This window comes from Phocoena phocoena, chromosome 10 (assembly GCF_963924675.1).
Source record: "Phocoena phocoena chromosome 10, mPhoPho1.1, whole genome shotgun sequence".
NCBI classification, from domain to species: domain Eukaryota; kingdom Metazoa; phylum Chordata; class Mammalia; order Artiodactyla; family Phocoenidae; genus Phocoena; species Phocoena phocoena.
This window is the reverse complement of record NC_089228.1, coordinates 20,544,702-20,563,462: the sequence shown is the minus strand read 5'-3', so window position 1 is coordinate 20,563,462 and position 18,761 is coordinate 20,544,702. Positions and strand designations below refer to the sequence as shown.

The following is an 18,761-nucleotide window of genomic DNA, read 5'->3' as shown; positions in this document are numbered from 1 at the left end:
TTAGGTGATAAGATTTGAAAACAATACTAAAAGCTGTGTCCCTAAGTAAATAAGCATTCAAGCAAATCAACTTAAGCAAAAGCCACCTCTGGAGCTTAATAATTATTTACTGAACGTTCCTGGGTCATGAGAGAGGTTCTGATTAAGTCAGAAAAGCATTATGTTCAGCAACTTGTGAAGGTGTGTTTAAAGGCGGCAAGAATAATGGAAAAATACTAAATGTCGCAGAACTATCTTGAGAATTTGATTCTGAAAAAAATAAAATTCCCATAAATGTAATTGTGGTAAAAGTTCCTAATGTTCAGTAGGTAAATCTTTAAAAGGTTTTACGGTAGCTTTTAAAATTACTTTTCATTTGCTGTATTGTTTGCTTTTATAGATGTTTTTCATTTCATTTTATGTCATTAAAACAGTTTACTCATTTCTCTAAAATGATAGAACATTTTATGAACAAAGTATACGTAATTGTGTATTTAAAATGTCGTCCTGTTAGAAATGTTATAATTTTCTGCTTTGTAAATCAGATACTAGTTAGGGAGATGATGGCTATTCTTTGTGATTCATACCCCACAACAACATCCCCTAAAACTTACTAATTTTTGAAATATTATTTTTAAGCAAATTAATGGATATCATGATTGGATCAAACATGCCATTCAGCTTAAGGACAGTAGTGGTGTCATCCTTGAATTTACACCCAAATTAATTCTTAATTTCAACTACTTTTGCTTAATTGATTTTGAATTTTTTTTTTCCGGTTAACTAAAATACTGGCTACAGGAACATGCTTCCTTTATGAACTTGCAGAATGAAATTCTTAGCACACATCCTTGACAAAACTTGTTCACTGAGCTGTTGCCCATTAACTTCTTTGTGCCTGCTCTTTTGGAGGGCACACACTGTGAATTAATTGTTTCTTTTGTGTTTTCCTCTAGGAAAGCAAAGAAACACCATAGCAGAAGGCAACATTGTAAGAGATTTGGCTTCCTAGAAAATAACTTGTCAGTTTTCACTAGTTTCAAGTTACTAGGAGCCTCAGAGGGTACCAATCCAGGAATTGAAGTACAGCACAGAAGAATCCATTGCCTATTACTTATTGTCTGCAGGGTGTGCTGGCTGGCCACTACTCTAAGAATCTTAATTGCATTAATACATTCAGTTCTCATACTTGCTTTGAGACAAAGGTACTTTTTCCTACCTCCATTTTGTAGATGACAAAATTAAGGTTTGGGCAGGTGAAAGGTCCTGCCCATGTCATATAGCTGAGAAACGACAGAGCTGGGATTTCAACAGAGGTATTCTGGGCCCATGTCTCGTGCCTTTCTCTGTTCCGTTCTGTGGATTCTCATTTCAGATACTGAATGAATTGATGTTTCTTCCTCTGCCTTTTAATTAAGTGTGTTTCTCCGATGCTCAGATTTCTGCGTTATCCACACTATAACTCCTTTGAGCTTTTGAGTGGCTGTGATTAGCCCAGTGCCACAGTATTTGTCTATCAAATGGATTTCCTTATATCCAATTCAATGTTGATTATAAGGTGACTGTTCAGGGGAGATGAAAACTCTGCTGAATATATACAATGATTATATGATCTATTCTGACTTGAGAACTCTTAAAACGTGGAAGGAAAGTTTGTCTTAGAATTAAGGTAATACAGTAGGTCTCTAGAACTGAGCTTTTTGGAAAAAATGTGTTCTCCGCCACTGGATGACTCAAGCAAATGGTTTGACTAAAGGTCTTCCAACACTAAGGTTTTAGTGTTATCTGATTTTAGGAGGTGGGGTATTTGTTAGAATAGAGGCACCAGATTTACTCTTTGGATAGATATTTATTTCATCCTGCTATATGCTAAGTATTTTTTAAGTGCTGGGGAATTTATATGTGAATAAAACAGAAATCTGTGCCCTCATAGTGCTGGCTCTATCTGGTCATGAAGGGCCAGGAACATTCCAGCTCTGTCCTTAAGTCTGGTTCTCATCCTCATGGTTCAAAGTGGCTGCTAGTCCTGCAGCCATTACAGCTAAATTCAAGGAGACATGATGGCAAAGATGGGTATCTCTTTAGGGAGAATTTTTGGACGTACCACATGACCTTTCTGCTTAAGTCTCATTGGCAAAACTTAGGCGTGAAGCCAACCTAGCTCCTGGAAAGCTGGGAAATGTTGTGAGTGGCAGTGTACCAGCCTAAACGAGGAGAAAATAGAATGGATACTAGATTGTTTGAGTTGTAGCTCTTAGGCTGAAACATTGATTTTTTTTTTCTTTTTTGGAATAACTGTTATTTTCTAAAATGCCACAGAAATGAGCTATGGTATAACAGAGCACATCCAACTGGCTTAAACAGAAATGGAGATTGAGAGTCCCTTGTAAATCAATATCCTATGTCCAGGGTTATCAAGACTTCAGGGATGGTTTGATCCAGATGCTCTGTGTCATCTAAACACTGGCTCCTTCTTCATTCTTCCTTCTCAGGCTTCTTTTCCCTCTTTCAACTCACATCACTGTTTCATTTAGTTTGGCTTTCTTTTCACATAGGTCCAGGAAGTTCCAGATTTATATCCTAGCATCTTTCCAAACATTAGTATACATAGAGGACTTTTACCCCAGTATTTCTAGTCAATATTTCTATTTCTACTCAGCATAGGGCTGACTGTTATTAGACCATTTTAGAGCACAAGCACATTCGATGGCTATGCTGATTGGTCCAACTTACGTTGTGTTTCTATGTGTGGAGTTGGCAGCACCGCCATAATCTACCTCGGGAATGAAAAGTGAGGAGACTGATTTTTCAAGGTGAAATCAGGGTCCTTTGCCAAAGAAGTGGGACAGGATGCTGGGCAGGCACAAGTAACATGTGACCACCATAAATCATTACCACTGTTTGTAAGGCTGGCTTTTAAACCATGACAGGTGCACACAATCACTGCTCCTGAGATCACAATTGGTACTTTTGTCTTGATTTCCACACAGTATTGCAGACTTTGCATCTTGGTTGATATGTTCTAGACATGCAGTAATTGTTAAGTGATTAAGGCTTTTGAATCTTCTCTGACCTGTTGTGACGTTGTCTAGACAAGTGGACAGAGCATGCCCTGTGACTGGGGCAGTTATTTGAGTAGAGATAGAAGGCTTTTCTGTCTTTAAAAAGATCCTTCCAATTACTTTCACACTCATGTCTGAATTCTGTCATTAGATTGTCATAGTTTTGGATAAAAAGTTCTTTCTTTTAAAATACTCTTAAGTGGGATATCTTGTCATGCCATATCAATTACTTACACCTTATAGGCAAATTTTTCAGAGCCTTTTAAAGCATGGCGTCTAGATATGAATGAGATTCCATAGTCGGACAGTGTAAACAAGAATTCTAGAACATGGTCTAGTGAAAGGCAGCTTGATAGGAGAGACAAGAAGTGTGAGTGTGGGACCCTCAGCTTCATCTGCTTTATAGCTTTTTGATAGTAGGCTGACGGAAATAATTTCTTCAAGGGGAATTGAGAGTTAGGAGCATGGAAACCTGTGGTGGCATCTGTGGGAAAGGGAGGACAGTCATGGCCTTAAAATGAGGAAATGGCACCTTCATATCCTTGTTGGAAAATACCTTTTAGTAAGAGATTCTCCTTGGTTGGAGTGTATAGAAGTGAGAAACTCTCTTTGGGAGGAATGAAAATAATCAACTTAAAAAAAATCTGATGAGGAACATTGCCTAGAAGAACATTGGTCTAATATTACAAAGGTCTCAAACATTTTTGGTCATCCCTCCTAGTTAAAGTAAGGTTTTTTTTCAAGCAGACTCTCTCAACGTGTTTTATTTTACTTATAAATTTTATACATGTGTGACTCTACTAATACTATATTATAATATACAACATGTACAAAAATAGAAATGATGGATAAATTTTATATAAATTTTAATCTTTTCTTCCTGCACTCCAGGGTATCATTTTTTTGTACCCTCTTTTGAAGAATATTGATATATTGGGAATCTCATTATGTTTCTCTTAGATTTTGATGTAATCAATTATTGAAATTACTCTTACTGGCATCTGTCAAAGGTCCAGCTTAAAGAATACTAATCCTGAGTAGATACGGAGAGACTCTGATGTTTTCAAACTAATTGGGGTACAGGTGTTGAAAAGTAACAGTTTTAGATTTTTAACTTGCATATGATTGCTGGTTCTTGCTTTTTATAATACTTTCCTCCTTTTGTACCCTGGAGAGGAAAGAGCTCCAGAGGACAGGTGTTCTGTCCACTCTGGACACCATGCTACCCTCACATCTAGCAGAACCCGGCCCTTGGACATGCTTTGCCAAAGCATTCAAATATTTGTTGAAGGAAAGAAGAGGAGGAAGACAAGGTACACTCTGCAAGTCTTTTTATTTCCTCCATGCCAGAAACCTGTAGTATTTATTGTCTGAGCTGGTAATGTTACCAGAAAAAGCTGGATGTTTGGCATTGTTTTCATGTTTTTTTCTTGACCACTAAAACCAAGGTTGGTGATGCCTGAAGTCCACAAGATCTCAATTTTTGAAGCCAAACTGTGAAATCTGGTACTTTCATGTTTACATGAGTTATACTCTCAGTTATTTTAAGTGAGATATATATTATCATATATATCATATATACCATATATCAGACATACCATATATTTCATATATATATCATGTAGACAAGTAACAATGTATTTTCTTGTTGGTACTTGCTTCCACCATTCACGATGAAGAAGCCATCTTTACGCTTACAAAGCGATGACTTTGGAAGGAATGGAAAGGTTAAGATAATGGAAGTGCTGATCATTCTAAAATGTTAGATACCCAGACTGCCATTTAAAAAGATATGTCCATTTACTGACTCTTATTTCGGTGATTTATGCGCTTGGACTTACTTTCTAAAGACTCTTAAAAATTTCTTTTTGCTGACAGAACAACATTTTTGTAGATTCAACCTGTGGATTTTTTCCTTATGATAGAGTAGTTGTGTTGTAACCATGACGATCCATTGGCAGTATCTACACAAACGTTTTTGTCTGTTTGATTTTATAGCCTGTTTGGCAGGAGTAAGTAGTCCTTCCCATTTCATTCCGTTCAACATGTTGGGTTCAGTATCAGAAGGACTCTTCAGAGCTCTTGTGAGGGTTACTGGAGGTGGGGAATGGAATGTGCATTTCCTCAGACATGGAAGAAAGTGTTCTGGTCTAAGAATCAAAGATGTGGGTTCATGTCCTAGCTCTTCTACTAAACAAATGGGTAATCTTAGGTGTTCTAGTTTCTAAGCATGGCATCCGAATCAGGAGCAGAGTTTTTGTAGACACATTGATTCCTAGGCCTTAGCTAACCTGAAGTCAGAATTTCTAGGGCTAGAGCCTGGGCATTTTGACTTTACACAGCAGATATTGTGGCAGCCAGCCTTTTGCATTTGGAAACCCTGGTAGCTTAACGTGTTCTCGGTATAGCTTTCTTACCTGTGCATGAGGTTAATTATCATGCCTTCCTGCATCTCCACTGTGTATGTGAACATTAGCCATTGTGCTTTCCTGGACATAATTACATTGTATCCAGTACAGGCAAACGCTAGGCTTTGAGCTCTATCACCTGAATGATTATAATGAAGATTAGTTTTTCCTGGAGAAAAATGCTAGGATTTTTACTTTATATCTGGTGAGAGAACTGCACGGTAAATTATCTTCCCTCCACTCCAGCAAAACTTTGTCAGATTCTCTGAATTAAATAGGGATCGCCTAAACCTTAAAAGGCAGATCTGCTATGGTCCAAACTTGCATATAGGCTTATGGAAATTCACCTCCTTGCATCAAAAAAGAAGTAGCATGTTCATGGTTTCATATTATTTTACTACTAATTTTTGAGCTCTGTTCCAGTTTATGTGACCTATGTTCTGGTTATCGTGCTAAGCGTTTTACATCTATTACAAATTTTAATCCTCCTAACAGTGCTGAGAGGCAGATATATTAAACAGTCTATAAATAAGGGAAAACCAAAGCTCAGAGAGATTGACTGACTTGGCCATAGCCACAGGTTAGTTAAGTGTCAGGGCTGTACTCTGCCTGAGGAATTGAAGAGAGGAAATGTAGGGGAAAGTGTATCATCTCCTTCCTCCTGAAAGGTAAGTTTCAGCTGACAACCAGATTCATGTCTTGGATGACGATGATATGGAGACCAAAGACTGATTCCTAAAGTCTGGTGAGGGGGTTTTGGCATCACTGTTAAAGGTGAGGGGTGGTCAGGGAGGTGGTGTTTGGATGGCAAGGTATTGGATTTCATGGAATTTCTGATACATTTAAGTGGTTGATCAAGGCAGTGGAATTAACTCTGAATTTAGGAACATACCAGATAATTCAGAGCACATGTCCACATACCTCTGTCATCACAGAGAAGAGGCTGACTTTGAAGGTTAAAATGTAAATTCAGCCATCGAGGTAGGAACTTGAGTCACATTTATGGCTATTTATGTAAGTGTCCATTTTCTAGCCGCTGTGTTGAGCACTTTAACTTAGCTCACTCAATCACTGCTGTACATTTAGGGGGTGGGTTTTGGAGAGGCTCAGAGAGGTTGAGTGGCTCGTTAAAGATCAGATTGCTCAGCAGTGACTGAGCTAGAGCTTGCGTCCAGTTGATGGCCGTCCTCCTTGCGTCACCATTGAGCAATTCCCACTTGTCAGGGAGGTTGCATGTCTGGCTTCAGTGATTCGGTAAGTGCCAGTAAAGGCATTTGTCTCCCCTTCATTTGGCTTTCAAAGGGTGATTTCTCGTGGTGAGATGTACACCTTCCCATGTGGAACTAGATAAGAGCCAGATAATCTACATAATTGACTTAATTTTAAGGCATCGTAGAAAAATTATGTGACCCTGGCTTTAAACTCTGTGAGATTAGAAACCAGGTGTTCCCAGCACCTGGCACAGAGGAAACACTCAATAACTATGTGTTGAATAAATGACCTTTACATAATCTGATTAAAAGGAATCAGACCGATGGAATTAGGATTATCTAATGCAGATTGGGCCCTGGATGAGTTCAGTTAGCTTTTAAAATTAAATGGATTGGGACAACTCTTCTTGCTTATTATTAGTAGTTTAAGCATCAGGTCCTCATTTTAAAAATAAGCTTTTGGCCACCTGTAATATTGTCACATAAACCTCGACTTTGAGTTTAAATCATTATGCTCATTTGACCTGGTAACATTTTGAAGTGTAGGTGTCTTCATTTTTGTCAGCAAGGTGATAATTGCCCATTCAATTATTTCTAAGAGAAAGCAATGTTTAAAAGATCGAGAGTAAGGCTGAGACTGAGAGTCATCTTTAACATGGAAATATCCCACAGGGAGTGTGTGTAGTGAAGTGACTACTTTTTCCTTTTTCTGGGAAGATTTATTAAAATGTCAATTAGCTGAGCCCTGCTAGCTTTTCTTTTGTGGAATTTTAATTTATTTATAGGGGTCTACCATATAAATATGTATTTTTTTCCTGTTAGGCTATTTCAGTAAATGCTTTAAATGATACTGTAGTTGACTTTAAAGTCTGCAGCCTTAGTGTGGTTGATAACTAGTAACTTTAACTTAAGATGTTGCAAGAATGCTTTACTGTTAATTGAAAGGATTTTCCCCCCTGTATCACGGCCAATGGCTCGTCTTGAGCAGCTAATTAGTGCGATTTTTCCACAGCTGCATTTGCTACGGCACAAAGGTTTGCTCCTGATTTTATCAAAAGGATCAGTCTCTCTGGGAATGTTTTAACCTGACAGGCTTTGAATAGTAAGACCATCTATTTATTTATTTATTTTTAAATAGCCTTCTTTTCTGGGTTTAGGAAAGTACATTTGAGCTCTGAACACATACTCAAAAGTGGGAAAATGCATTTTCTTTTGATGGCCTTTTAGCAGAACCTTAAGGATGGATTATTTTTGAGGAATGGCTAGGTATTTTTATGGTGTGGATGAATGTATGCTATAAAAATAATACAGAGTATTTACATTGTTCAGTCTTTGTACATCTGTAGGAAACTATAAAGGAAAGAGGGATTAAGTCTTCTGGGATTCTGAAGACTTCCAAGAGAACAAGTGTGCTGGATATAAGGCAGTACTTTCCCATCCTGTTGTCAAAATACTGTCTGTGATGGATCCAGTGTCTTCTAGCCAAACGGTGGCTTTGATCACTCAAGTTATTTCTTCATGCTTGTAAATTAGTTCATGTTCCTCATGTTCTTCAATTAGTGGCATATATTCTGCCATTGAAAAAATACTATGGCTTTATTATGGTTTGCAGGGGAAAAAGTAAAGAGAAAGAAATTTACCTATAATTCCACTCCCACGGTGGCAACTATGATCATCTTGCTAGTCATGTGTGTGTTTGTGTACATACACACTCTCTCCTTATTTTAAATTAGAATGTAAAACCACTTTTGGTCCTACTTTTTAATTTACTCTTAGGACATGCATTTCTCACTTTGTAGTTGTGGGATTAAAAAAAGGTATATTATCAAATCTATGTATCATAATTTACTGTTTTTTAAACCTATTTTATTCTTAAATCTTTTGAATGGTTTTATTTGTTTCCTCAGCTTTACTGAGGTATAACTAACAAAATTATTTAAGGTGTATAATGCGATGATTTTTTACATGTATGCTTTGTGAAACACATTTATCACCTCACATGGTTACTATTTATTTTCTTTTTTGTGGTGAGAACACTTAAGATCTGCTCTTTTAGTAAATTTCAAGTGTACAATACAGTATTATTAATTACAGTCACCGTGCTGTGCACTAGATCCCCAGAACTTACTCATCGTATAACTAAAAGTTTGTATTCTTTGACCCACATCTCCCCTCATAATTTACATAATCATGTTCATATTAAGGGACAAATTTAGGTGGTTCACAATATTGTGCAGTTTGTCAACAGCTTTGTAATGTTAGGTTTTCCACATTTTGAATTTTTTTCTTAGGAAAATTATCCATCAATGAAATTTCTGAATCAAATTGATAATACTGTTATTTTCTTTTTTTTGATTAATTAATTTACTTTTGGCTGCCTTGGGTCTTTGTTGCTGCACGCAGGCTTTCTCTAGTTGTGGCGAGCGGGGGCTACTCATGGTTGTGCTGAGTGGGCTTCTCATTGTGGTGGCTTCTCTTGCTGTGGAGCACGGGCTCTAGGCGTGTGGGCTTCAGTAGTTGTGGCACGTGGGCTCAGTAGCTGTGGCTCGTGGGCTCTAGAGTGCAGGCTCAGTAGTTGTGGCCCACCAGCTTAGTTGCTCTGTGGCATGTGGGATCTTCCCCGGACCAGGGCTTGAACCTGTGTCCCCTGCGTTGGCAGGCAGATTCTTAACCACTGCGCCACCAGAGAAGCCCAATACTGTTGTTTTCTTAAAGGTTTGTGATAATGTATACTGGCAATGGCTCAGGGTAGCATTATCTTTGCACTTATTCTTGTAGTGAACATTTTTTTAAGTTGAATCCTACCTTGAATACTTTCCTGCAGCTGGGTTTTTCTAAGTTTATTATATTGTGTAGTTTTTATTCACAACCATAAATATATCTCTACACCATTTTTAGTGGCTATATATAGTATTATATTATATTAACTTATCACAGTTTATTGAACCAGTTTTCTGTGCTGAGTAATGAGTTAACTGCTAGTATAAGTTTTATTATGTAATTTTCTGGAACTATGTGAGGGTGAAATGCAAACATTTCTTCATCCTTTAGCATGTTTTTTTACCTGTAGAGTTTGAAGGTTCCTATCTTTAAGGAGTTTATAAGGCTGGTCTGTGATTTAATGGCTTTATTTTGCCTTTGTTAGAAGATAAGGACAATATTGGGGTTTATACTCAAGGAAGGAAGCTTAAAGGTGCAAAATACTTCTTTTGGAGAGTAATTTTGGAGTGAATATTTTGGCAAATGTTACTCTTTTTCTGTTTCCAGTGCTAATTAAGATTTTATATTCTTTGCCCTAAATAAGGATGTTTTTAAAAAAGAAAATGATATTACTGGAAACAATTAAAATTTCTAGATAATGATAATTGCAACAGCAAACATTTATTAAGGCAGTACTACATAGCACTCATTAAGGGATTTGTGTGCCTTATTTCATTCATTATTTTATTTAATCCTCACAAAATCCCTAAGAGGTAGGGCTTTAGCATATAAATGATGCAAAAGACATTTAAAAAACATCTCCCATTTCAATAAATGGGTAATTAAAAAAATTATTGTTATTCTTCTTTTTTGGATATGGTAACTAAGGCAGAGAGGTTTAATTATTTGCTGATGTCATAGAGCTGGCAAGATAAGCAATAGAAAACCATATTTAGGAAAATCAGGAAGTCCTTTCTTTTTGACTTACAACAAGGGTTTAAGCTTTTTAAATAATTTTGGGTAATATAAGTACCAATGCCATTAGAGGTAGGCCTCATGGGGAACTCACAAAGTGTGTGTAGGATAGGGCTTGCCAAGGTGAATCGGAAGAAAAGACAGTATAAAGAAAACCAGGGAAAGAAGAATTGGGTTGTCAAACTAGCTTGTCTTCTGCCCTCTTTCCTGAAGACTGGGGTCGAGTTCAGTGTTAACATTCTGGTCCAAATGCTTCTTTCATTAATAATTCTTACTTCCCTGTATCATAGAAAAATTTCCCCATGACAAAGTACACCTTTTCTTTAAACTATTCTGTGTTAGTAAACATTTCGGATATCTTCAGGGAATTTAGATAGCACGTAGGAGTAGTTATTTGGTTAGATCTGGCTATAAAAAAGGAAATCAAACAATTTATTTTTAAATGTGGAAATCTGGGTGCCATTAAGACGCCTCTCTTCTTGGCACTTCATATGGTGGCACTATATTTGGTGGTGATGAGTAGTATGCAGTATAAAATGTCAAAAAAGTAAGCGTATGATAAAAATGCCTAGATGCAATCAAGCTGACTTATTTTAATTCAACTACTAATGGCTTAAATCCTGTCAGCTCTTGATTTTCAATTAGGTGGAATACTACTCTGCGATCTGATTATATTTGCCCAGGCTCATTGCATAGTTTGGTGCAATTTAGGATACCCCAAAATGCAAATGAAGTGTTTCATTAGGGAACTAAATTTGTGTTTTTTGGTTTTCCCACAGCAGTTCCGAGGATCATCCTGGGGCCTCCAAGCCTCCAATAAGCTCCTCCAGTATGACATCACGCATCTTGCTACGCCAGCAACTCATGCGTGAGCAGATGCAGGAACAGGAACGCAGGGAGCAGCAGCAGAAGCTGCAGGCGGCCCAGTTCATGCAACAGAGAGTGCCCGTGAGTCAGACACCAGCCATAAACGTCAGTGTGCCCACCACCCTCCCCTCTGCCACCCAGGTGCCAATGGAAGTCCTTAAGGTACGTGAGTGTCACTCTTGTTGGTTGGGCCAAGCCTTCTTCTTCAACATTTTCCATTTTCTAGGTGTCTTACTTATCTCATCGTGTATTTGGTTATATTGACCCATGTGAATCATATTCATAAATGTCAACTCCATTGATTTCTACGTGGCTTTGCATTTCCAAAGAAGGATGCCAAATAACTGTAAATTTAATAGTAACCCTCACTAAATGGGGGAAGAGTGTTGATGTTTCATGAGAAATTACAAGGAGGAATAGAGGTTTGTTATGTTATCTTCCCATCTTTCTTGGGGAAAGTTTCAAAATGTACAAGTTATCTGAAATGAGCTTCTTCTAATAGCTTTTATATATTTTTTCCCTAAATACGTTCCATGGCCATTCTTTAGTTTTCTTCTTTCTTGAGTAAATAATCTCGGCTGTAGAATCTGATTCTTTTAGAAAGTCTCTTCAGATATAAAACAGTAGAAGCGCTTTCTACGCTTTAATAACCAGACTGCATAATCCTTTAACTGAAGTGAGTTGTCTGTTTTGGGTCCCTTTGATTTCTTGCTAGAGTAGAAACTGCAGGAGCTTGTTAGCATCATTCTATTGGGGACATATAGCTTCCTAATTACCACGGGAAATTGTAAGGAGTCTAAGAATAGAATTCCGTCTCACACATGGGTCCTCCACATCACATTGGGAGTTACTCCTTGTTTAAAGATACATTCCAGGATGTTAAAAAAAAAAAAAAGAAATTAGGTTAGATTGAATTTTTCATTATCATTTCAACAGAGTGCTATTTAAAAAATTAAAATTTGAGAAAAAAAGCAAATTGAGCAATCTTACTAATGAAGAAAAATGAGTCTTAAGTCAAATTGGCAGTACATATTTTTTATTATTTAAATTTAGAAAGATATAGCACATTATTTAGATGTTTATGTTAACCTCAAATGTTTGTTTTAAAACGAGTATTGAAAAATAAAATAATAAAAAGAGAAAAAAAAAGATAAACATTCCAACTCTTGAATGTGACTGATGCAAGTAAAGTTAAAAGAAAAGTAAGGGGACTTCCTTATTTTTTAATATTTTTAACCCCATCACCTAATTATTTCATTCGGAAGTGTCCCAAGTATTACTGTTCATTAAACAATGTGAACTTCACCGGCCGGCGATTGATTGTTCGGCATTGTATTCATTTCCGTGCTCAGAAAAAGGACATCTCCCACTATTTAAAGTTTACTATGAAAGCAAATAGAGAGGATGCTGTGTTTTCATTGGGAAGCAATCTGTGATTCTTACCAGGAAGTAGGAAAGGGATTCTTTAAAAACAAATTTTAAGTCAGTTGTTTTCTTATTTGCAGAGGCTCTTAAAACGTAGTGATGAAGTACTGAAACTCTTGCATAGAGAAACCAATTAAAATTCTGTTACAGTGGAAAAGATCCAAATGGTTTAGCATAAAATTTTACTCTAATGTGATTGAAGTTCTGGGTATTGCCACAATTAATAGGTATTTTATGCATACCCTCTCCCCCCTCCCCGCCCAAGTAAAGGCAAGGTTTTCTCTTGGAAATAGATTTTACATTAAATCTTTCTGTTCTGCTTGGGTGAAAATTGACAGTCACTAGGTTTTTACAGATCTAAGATTTATTTAAGTTGTCTGGTGTTCACAAGAATCATAATTGTTTTGCCTATACCTTAGATTATTTAAAGTTTTATGAATTAAGTAATAATAAAATGTGGAGAAATATGTCTGTTTTACTTACTATAATAGTCTGTTTTTTTAACCTGAAGGACAAATTTTGGAAGAGATGACACGGACTTGTGTTAATAGTGGTTTATGTCTAATTCAACGGTAATTCTTGATATTATATTAAAATATATTAGCTGAAATCTATATTCCTATTAAGGCAGTTATATCCAGTGGAAGAGAAATTACCCAAATATGTTGAAAAATCATTTCCGTATCACTTTTAAAAGGGACATCGTTTTAAAAAGTTTTTATTACTTAGAATATGTAATCGTGAAATGATTAAAATTTAAATCTATACTAATTGGTTTGAATAATATACCCGTGTTTCCTTATATGTTACTATGTCCTGGTAACACTGGCCTTAGCTGCAGCCCTCAATTTAGTTATGCCAGAAATATGTCCTAAGTTAAAGCATGAATAAATTGTTAGAACTGGGAGACCTAATCTAAATAAAAATGAACAAGTGGTAAATTTATATTTCATACTGAATTAGTTTAATCTCTATTTAACTTGTGCATTTTTATACTTCATTTATATAAAGTAGTGAAGTGTGTCATATAAATGAAAAGAAAGAAGTGTAGGCATAGCAATGCGGAGAGGTTTGGTAGCTATTTAGACAGATTTTAGTATCCTTAGGTAGGTGGAAGATCAAATAAAAATATATGATTTCGTATAAGATGGCATTCTAAGAGATTCAAATTACAATTTAAAGGAGAGTATCATAAATGATTACTTCAAATACTTCAAGTACTTAGTACTTTATGAAAATACTTTGCATGTTTTCAAAAGTTTTATGTGTGAAAATATTATGAATTATTTATTAGGGAAAGGTAAGTGAGAGAAATGATTTTTTTCTTTTCTCTTTTATAGTTTTTAAATCGTAAGCATATTATTATGAAGTAAATGGTTAATAGAAAAACAGCTAATTTGCTTAATCTTGGTCCATTTTTCTATGAATATACATTTTCAAGGCGTAACACTGAGTGTACTAATTTATACATGATGATACAGATTATTTTGAATAAATATCCTTTCTAATAGTATAGTCTGAGTAAATTCATCATTTAATTTTTAAAGATTTAAATTGCTGAAATAGAACATACCTGCTTCTCAGTGGAGGTAGCTGTGTACAGTCAGACATGCTAGTGTGTGCTGGAGAGTCCTGGGCAAATCTCTCCTTTTCCCACTGGTTTGCAAGAACTTGATAGAAAATCACACACACAAACTCATGTTACCAACATTTTGCTGCCAGTGGGTTGAATGACTGATTTTGAAAAGCTAAATTAGTGTTTTCTGGTTAATTCCTTTTCTTTTGTAGAGTTATGCTTAAAATATGAAGCTTTATAAAACGTGTTTTAAATTGTTGACAGCTTCTAGTAAATTTAGGACTAATCTTTGGAATTCATAGGGATTGGAAATTCACATTACTTATTCCTCACGTGGTCGTCGTTCAGCCTATAAATTCATGAAACTTTGCAGGATTAGCCTCTGGTTTCTACATTGATTTAATTAATTTATGGCTTTATTCATACTATTGATTTTTATGTTAGGCGACATGGAATGATTAATCGTACTGCTATGTATTTACATATTGGAGATATCCTTTAGGTTTCTTAATAACAGCCCTGTTCAATTGGGTATTGTAATTTAAGGATGCTTCTTTGTCGTTAATGAACCAGTTCCTGGAGTGCATAATGCATTTTCCACAGTAGTGAACAGACTCTGTATGTCAAACTGCAAATGAACAAAGTATGTCATTAAGAACCATTAATGGAAGTGGTTTCTTCCACAGGTGGGTTTTTGACTTGCAAGCCTGAGGTTTGAAATTTGATCTATAGCTTCTTTCGGACAAAAGCAGAGGAACCAGGGAAAGGCCTTGTGGACATATGTGAGGTCTCGTGGCTGAAGAAGCACCACATAGTAACCACTGCATTTTTGTCCACACAGCCATCAAGCATGCATTTTCACGGTCTCATCTCTCCAGCTCTGATTGATTATAGAAACACCTGGTTGCTGCAATCTTGGACTGGCAGGTTCATCAGAATTCCTCCCCCTGCATGGACTCTGAGAGTGTATACCTTGAAAACCTTAGTGCATAGTTTGAAAACATTTCTTTGTTTAGAAATATATAGGAAATTGCAAAGGATTTCCCTCTCTACATCCCTTCCTTCCTTTCTTCGCCTTGGAATTTAAAAATTTAAAGGCAAGGTGTTTTCTCTGGAGTAAATTGTATATTGAATTTTTCTTTCTCCTGAGGAGAAAGGTTAAATGAATTTAAAAGAAAAAATTATGTATTTTTGGTAATTTTAGGATGTTTTCTTTTAAGTAGTTTGAAGGAATTTATTTTTAAATTTTTCCTTTTTTCCAAATCATCTCAGGTAATCCAAGGAATTAGGCAGATTAGCGCAGAGTGAGAAAGGATGCTTGCTGTTCATCAGATACCGAAACACATTTTGCCAGGGCCCTCTATATTGTAAACTGAATTTACGTTGGCATTTATTTGGTGGTTGTCTCATGGTGTGGCATCCCATTTAGATGGTGATTCTAGCAAGTCAGGATGGTTGGATGTCCTGTTTTCTTGTCACCATGTCCGACAACCAACATTCCATGAGATTTCACTGATGAGGGAAAGGGTGGGTGATTGAATTGCTGGCCTTTCTCTGTAATTTATGAAATCTACCTGATGTTGAATTGTCAAGGTGTAGGTTATGCTTTAGGTATAATACAGAAATAGGAAGAAGGTGTGTGAAGCTACAGGTGAGTTGGTAGGTTACAAATTAGAAGAAGGGATGGCTCCCACACCCCATTATGCATTTGATTTTCTTCCTGGTTTAGGCAGGAATACAGAACCTTGATAGCATCACATTGGCCAAAAGAAGCAAGAACAGGTGCAGCATGTCTCAGATCGGCTTGCCTTGGTCCCCGTAGTTAGGGAACCTTGCTGGAGGTGCTGACCTCATAAGAAAGGACATCTGAGTATTCTTCTAATCCCATAGTCCATGGGCCATCATATATTTTTGTTACCAGTCAGTGTGACTTACACAAACATTCAGTGAGCTTTGATTTCAGAATTGTTTATAAACTTCGGTGTCCTTTTGTTTTTGAATCAAACACGGTGTTTACAAGACCATATCTTCTCTTGGGGACAAAGGGATTCAGTTTCCACGTTCCACAAACATCTTTTCATCTTCCTAGAGACCTTGTTTCCCTATAGGGTCTTTGAATCTCTCGGTTGTATTACTTTGATGTGTTCAGTGTCACATATAAGGTAATTTTCTTTCCCTTTAAAATTCATTTTTATTGGAACTCCACTCAATACTCTGTAATGGCCTATACGGGAAAAGAATCTAAAAAAGAGTGGATATATGTATAACTGATTCACTTTGCTGTACACCTGAAACTAACACACTGTAAATCATCTATACTCCAGTTAAAAAAATAAAAATTATAGACAATACTTGTTAACTTGGGACCGATTTAAGCAGTGTGGAAGGAGAATCCAGCAGGACACTCTTCCTCCCTTCCTCTGCCTCTTCCCTTTCTCGAGCTCCTGGGAGGGAAGCTGTTGTTAACAGTTTAGGGTGCAGCCTTCCTGACTTCTGCTGCTTTCCAGCTTACAGTTCCCTTTTGTGGGAGCGAGGTCTGAAGAAATGTATTAGGCAGTTTCGATCAGATGGACGTAAACCCTATCTTTCTCGGTTCACCTTTTCAAATGCCATGAAAGAAATAGTTTCTTCTCTTTCTGGGTTGTCTGTACTTCTGAAAATATTGCTTTAAACTCCCTGCTCCTTAGGCAGAATGGGAACTTCTTACCCTGTGTATTGGAAACACTTAGATCATTCTGGTGATACAAGTGTGTGCCAGTTTGCCTGGGCAGCAACCGGTAGCCCATTTGCTTCCCGTGCAAATGGGAATGCATACCTCCATGGGTAAGGGGTTAGTCATCTCAGGGCTGTCACAAGAAAGTACTCCGTAGAGTTGGCTTACATTGGTGAAAGCTAACTCTAACTTAACCCGGGCTAAGTAGGGCACGCATCTCAGTAAATGTGCATTGATTAATTTCAGACGTCTTTTTCTTTCTGCACTGCTTTTAGTAACTAGGGACTAGTAATGAAATGCTGGCTGAAGAAAGTCATCTTTGCTTAGATTTTTAGGCCTGGTCCACTTGAGAGAGCAGCCCTATGGGGAGCAACTATCTAAAACAAAATAGTCAACCTTGACATAGCTAAGCCTATGAATTAATTCCACTTTCCTGGAAACATTGAAACATCAGCTGTAATTCCCTGTTCACTTGTTAATATTGGCACACAAACTGGAAATGATTTCTCCCACTATGAGCACATGGCCATTTTTATGTGGCCAAGGGGTACCATAGAATCGAGGTGTTGTGATCTCCTCAGGTAGTGGATCGGGTCTGCTGTGCTCAGTAGACACCTGAGCCTTGCAGGTTTAGGAGGGTCACATTCTCTTTAGGGACGAGGATCTTTATTATCTTCTCAAAGAGCTACTTTGCCATCACTGAAGTCACCTTGTGGGTTTACATGAAGAGCAGCTGCTCATCTCCTCCTTTTCTGTTGTTAAAAGAAGCCATACTGATAGGCGCAGTCTCTTCTCATTTACACAGTTCTCATAATCCTATAACTGGAGGTCAGGGTAGCATGTTAAGGAGAGTACTAAGGTCTGGGGCCTAGGAGTGAGGACTGAAAATTGGAGTGAGCCTCTGTTTTTATCTGGCTTTGAATGGTAATTTCTTTCCAGTGTGATGAAAAGAACATCACATTGAAGAATGCATGTGACCTATAGCACATGCATTCTTAACAGGGGTTATTGTCCCCCAGGGGTACAAAAATTGGCTCTTGAAGGCCAAAAAAAAATCTGAGATGTTATAATGGTTTGTGATCCTCTAAAGGGCCATAGTGCAAAAGCAGATATACAGTATATGTACCTGTTACGATTTCCTGTGGTTGAGGATGAGGGGAGAGGTAGTTAGGGGGGAAAAAAAAGGTCTAAAGAGGCTGCTTAGGGGAGGTGATGATGGAAAAAACAAAGACTTGAGAAACATTCCTGTTTCTATGCTGAATCTTTCTTAACTCCTCTCTTTGTGTTGTGTTTAGAGAATACTTAGGCTCTTATAGATGTGCCACCTACCTTCCAGCTAGTCTGTATCTCCTGGAGAACTGTTAGAATAGTAGTCTTGGTTGGCATGTCCAGCACTGGGCAGTTATTACTAATGTCCCCATTTCACAGATGTGGGAACTGAGGCGAAGGGGTCAAGTAGCTCATTAGAAGTCGATGAAGCAAGTGGTACAGTCAGGATTTGAACTCACTCAGTTGGACTCCGTGGCCCCAGTTTCGTAACCATTGTTGGTAGTTCCTCTCCTACAGTGAATGACCTGAGAAACTTTAGGAGGCAGAAGTAGCAGTGTTTAGTTTCTCAACCGATATGGTAACCTGGGACCTGTAGCAAATGTTTATTACAGATCTTCAGACCATAGCTTAAAATTTTTATAGGAATTACTGGTATAACTGTGGTACTACCTAAAGCAACTTTGAGGAGGACAGGTGATGACTGCACAGACAGTAATTACTGGCTGTGTTAGGTTGTAAGCTGAACCCTTCATATCTTTTGTCTTATGTATCCCTCTAGAAGCCCTGTGAGATAAG

The 18,761-nt window shown here is 37.2% G+C and overlaps 1 protein-coding gene across 5 annotated transcripts in view; it reads left to right on the top strand.

Annotated features, from left to right (window-relative positions):
• MITF (melanocyte inducing transcription factor) overlaps window positions 1-18,761 on the top strand; it is a 223,821-nt gene that overhangs the window by 124,345 nt on the left and 80,715 nt on the right. For 3 of the 5 annotated variants that reach the window (XM_065885702.1, XM_065885700.1, XM_065885705.1), the window contains exon 2: window positions 11,115-11,364. In XM_065885702.1, the coding sequence (XP_065741774.1) occupies window positions 11,115-11,364 (250 nt within the window). The remainder of the gene's footprint in view (window positions 1-11,114; window positions 11,365-18,761) is intronic. The other 2 variants (XM_065885703.1, XM_065885701.1) reach the window with 1 other exon arrangement.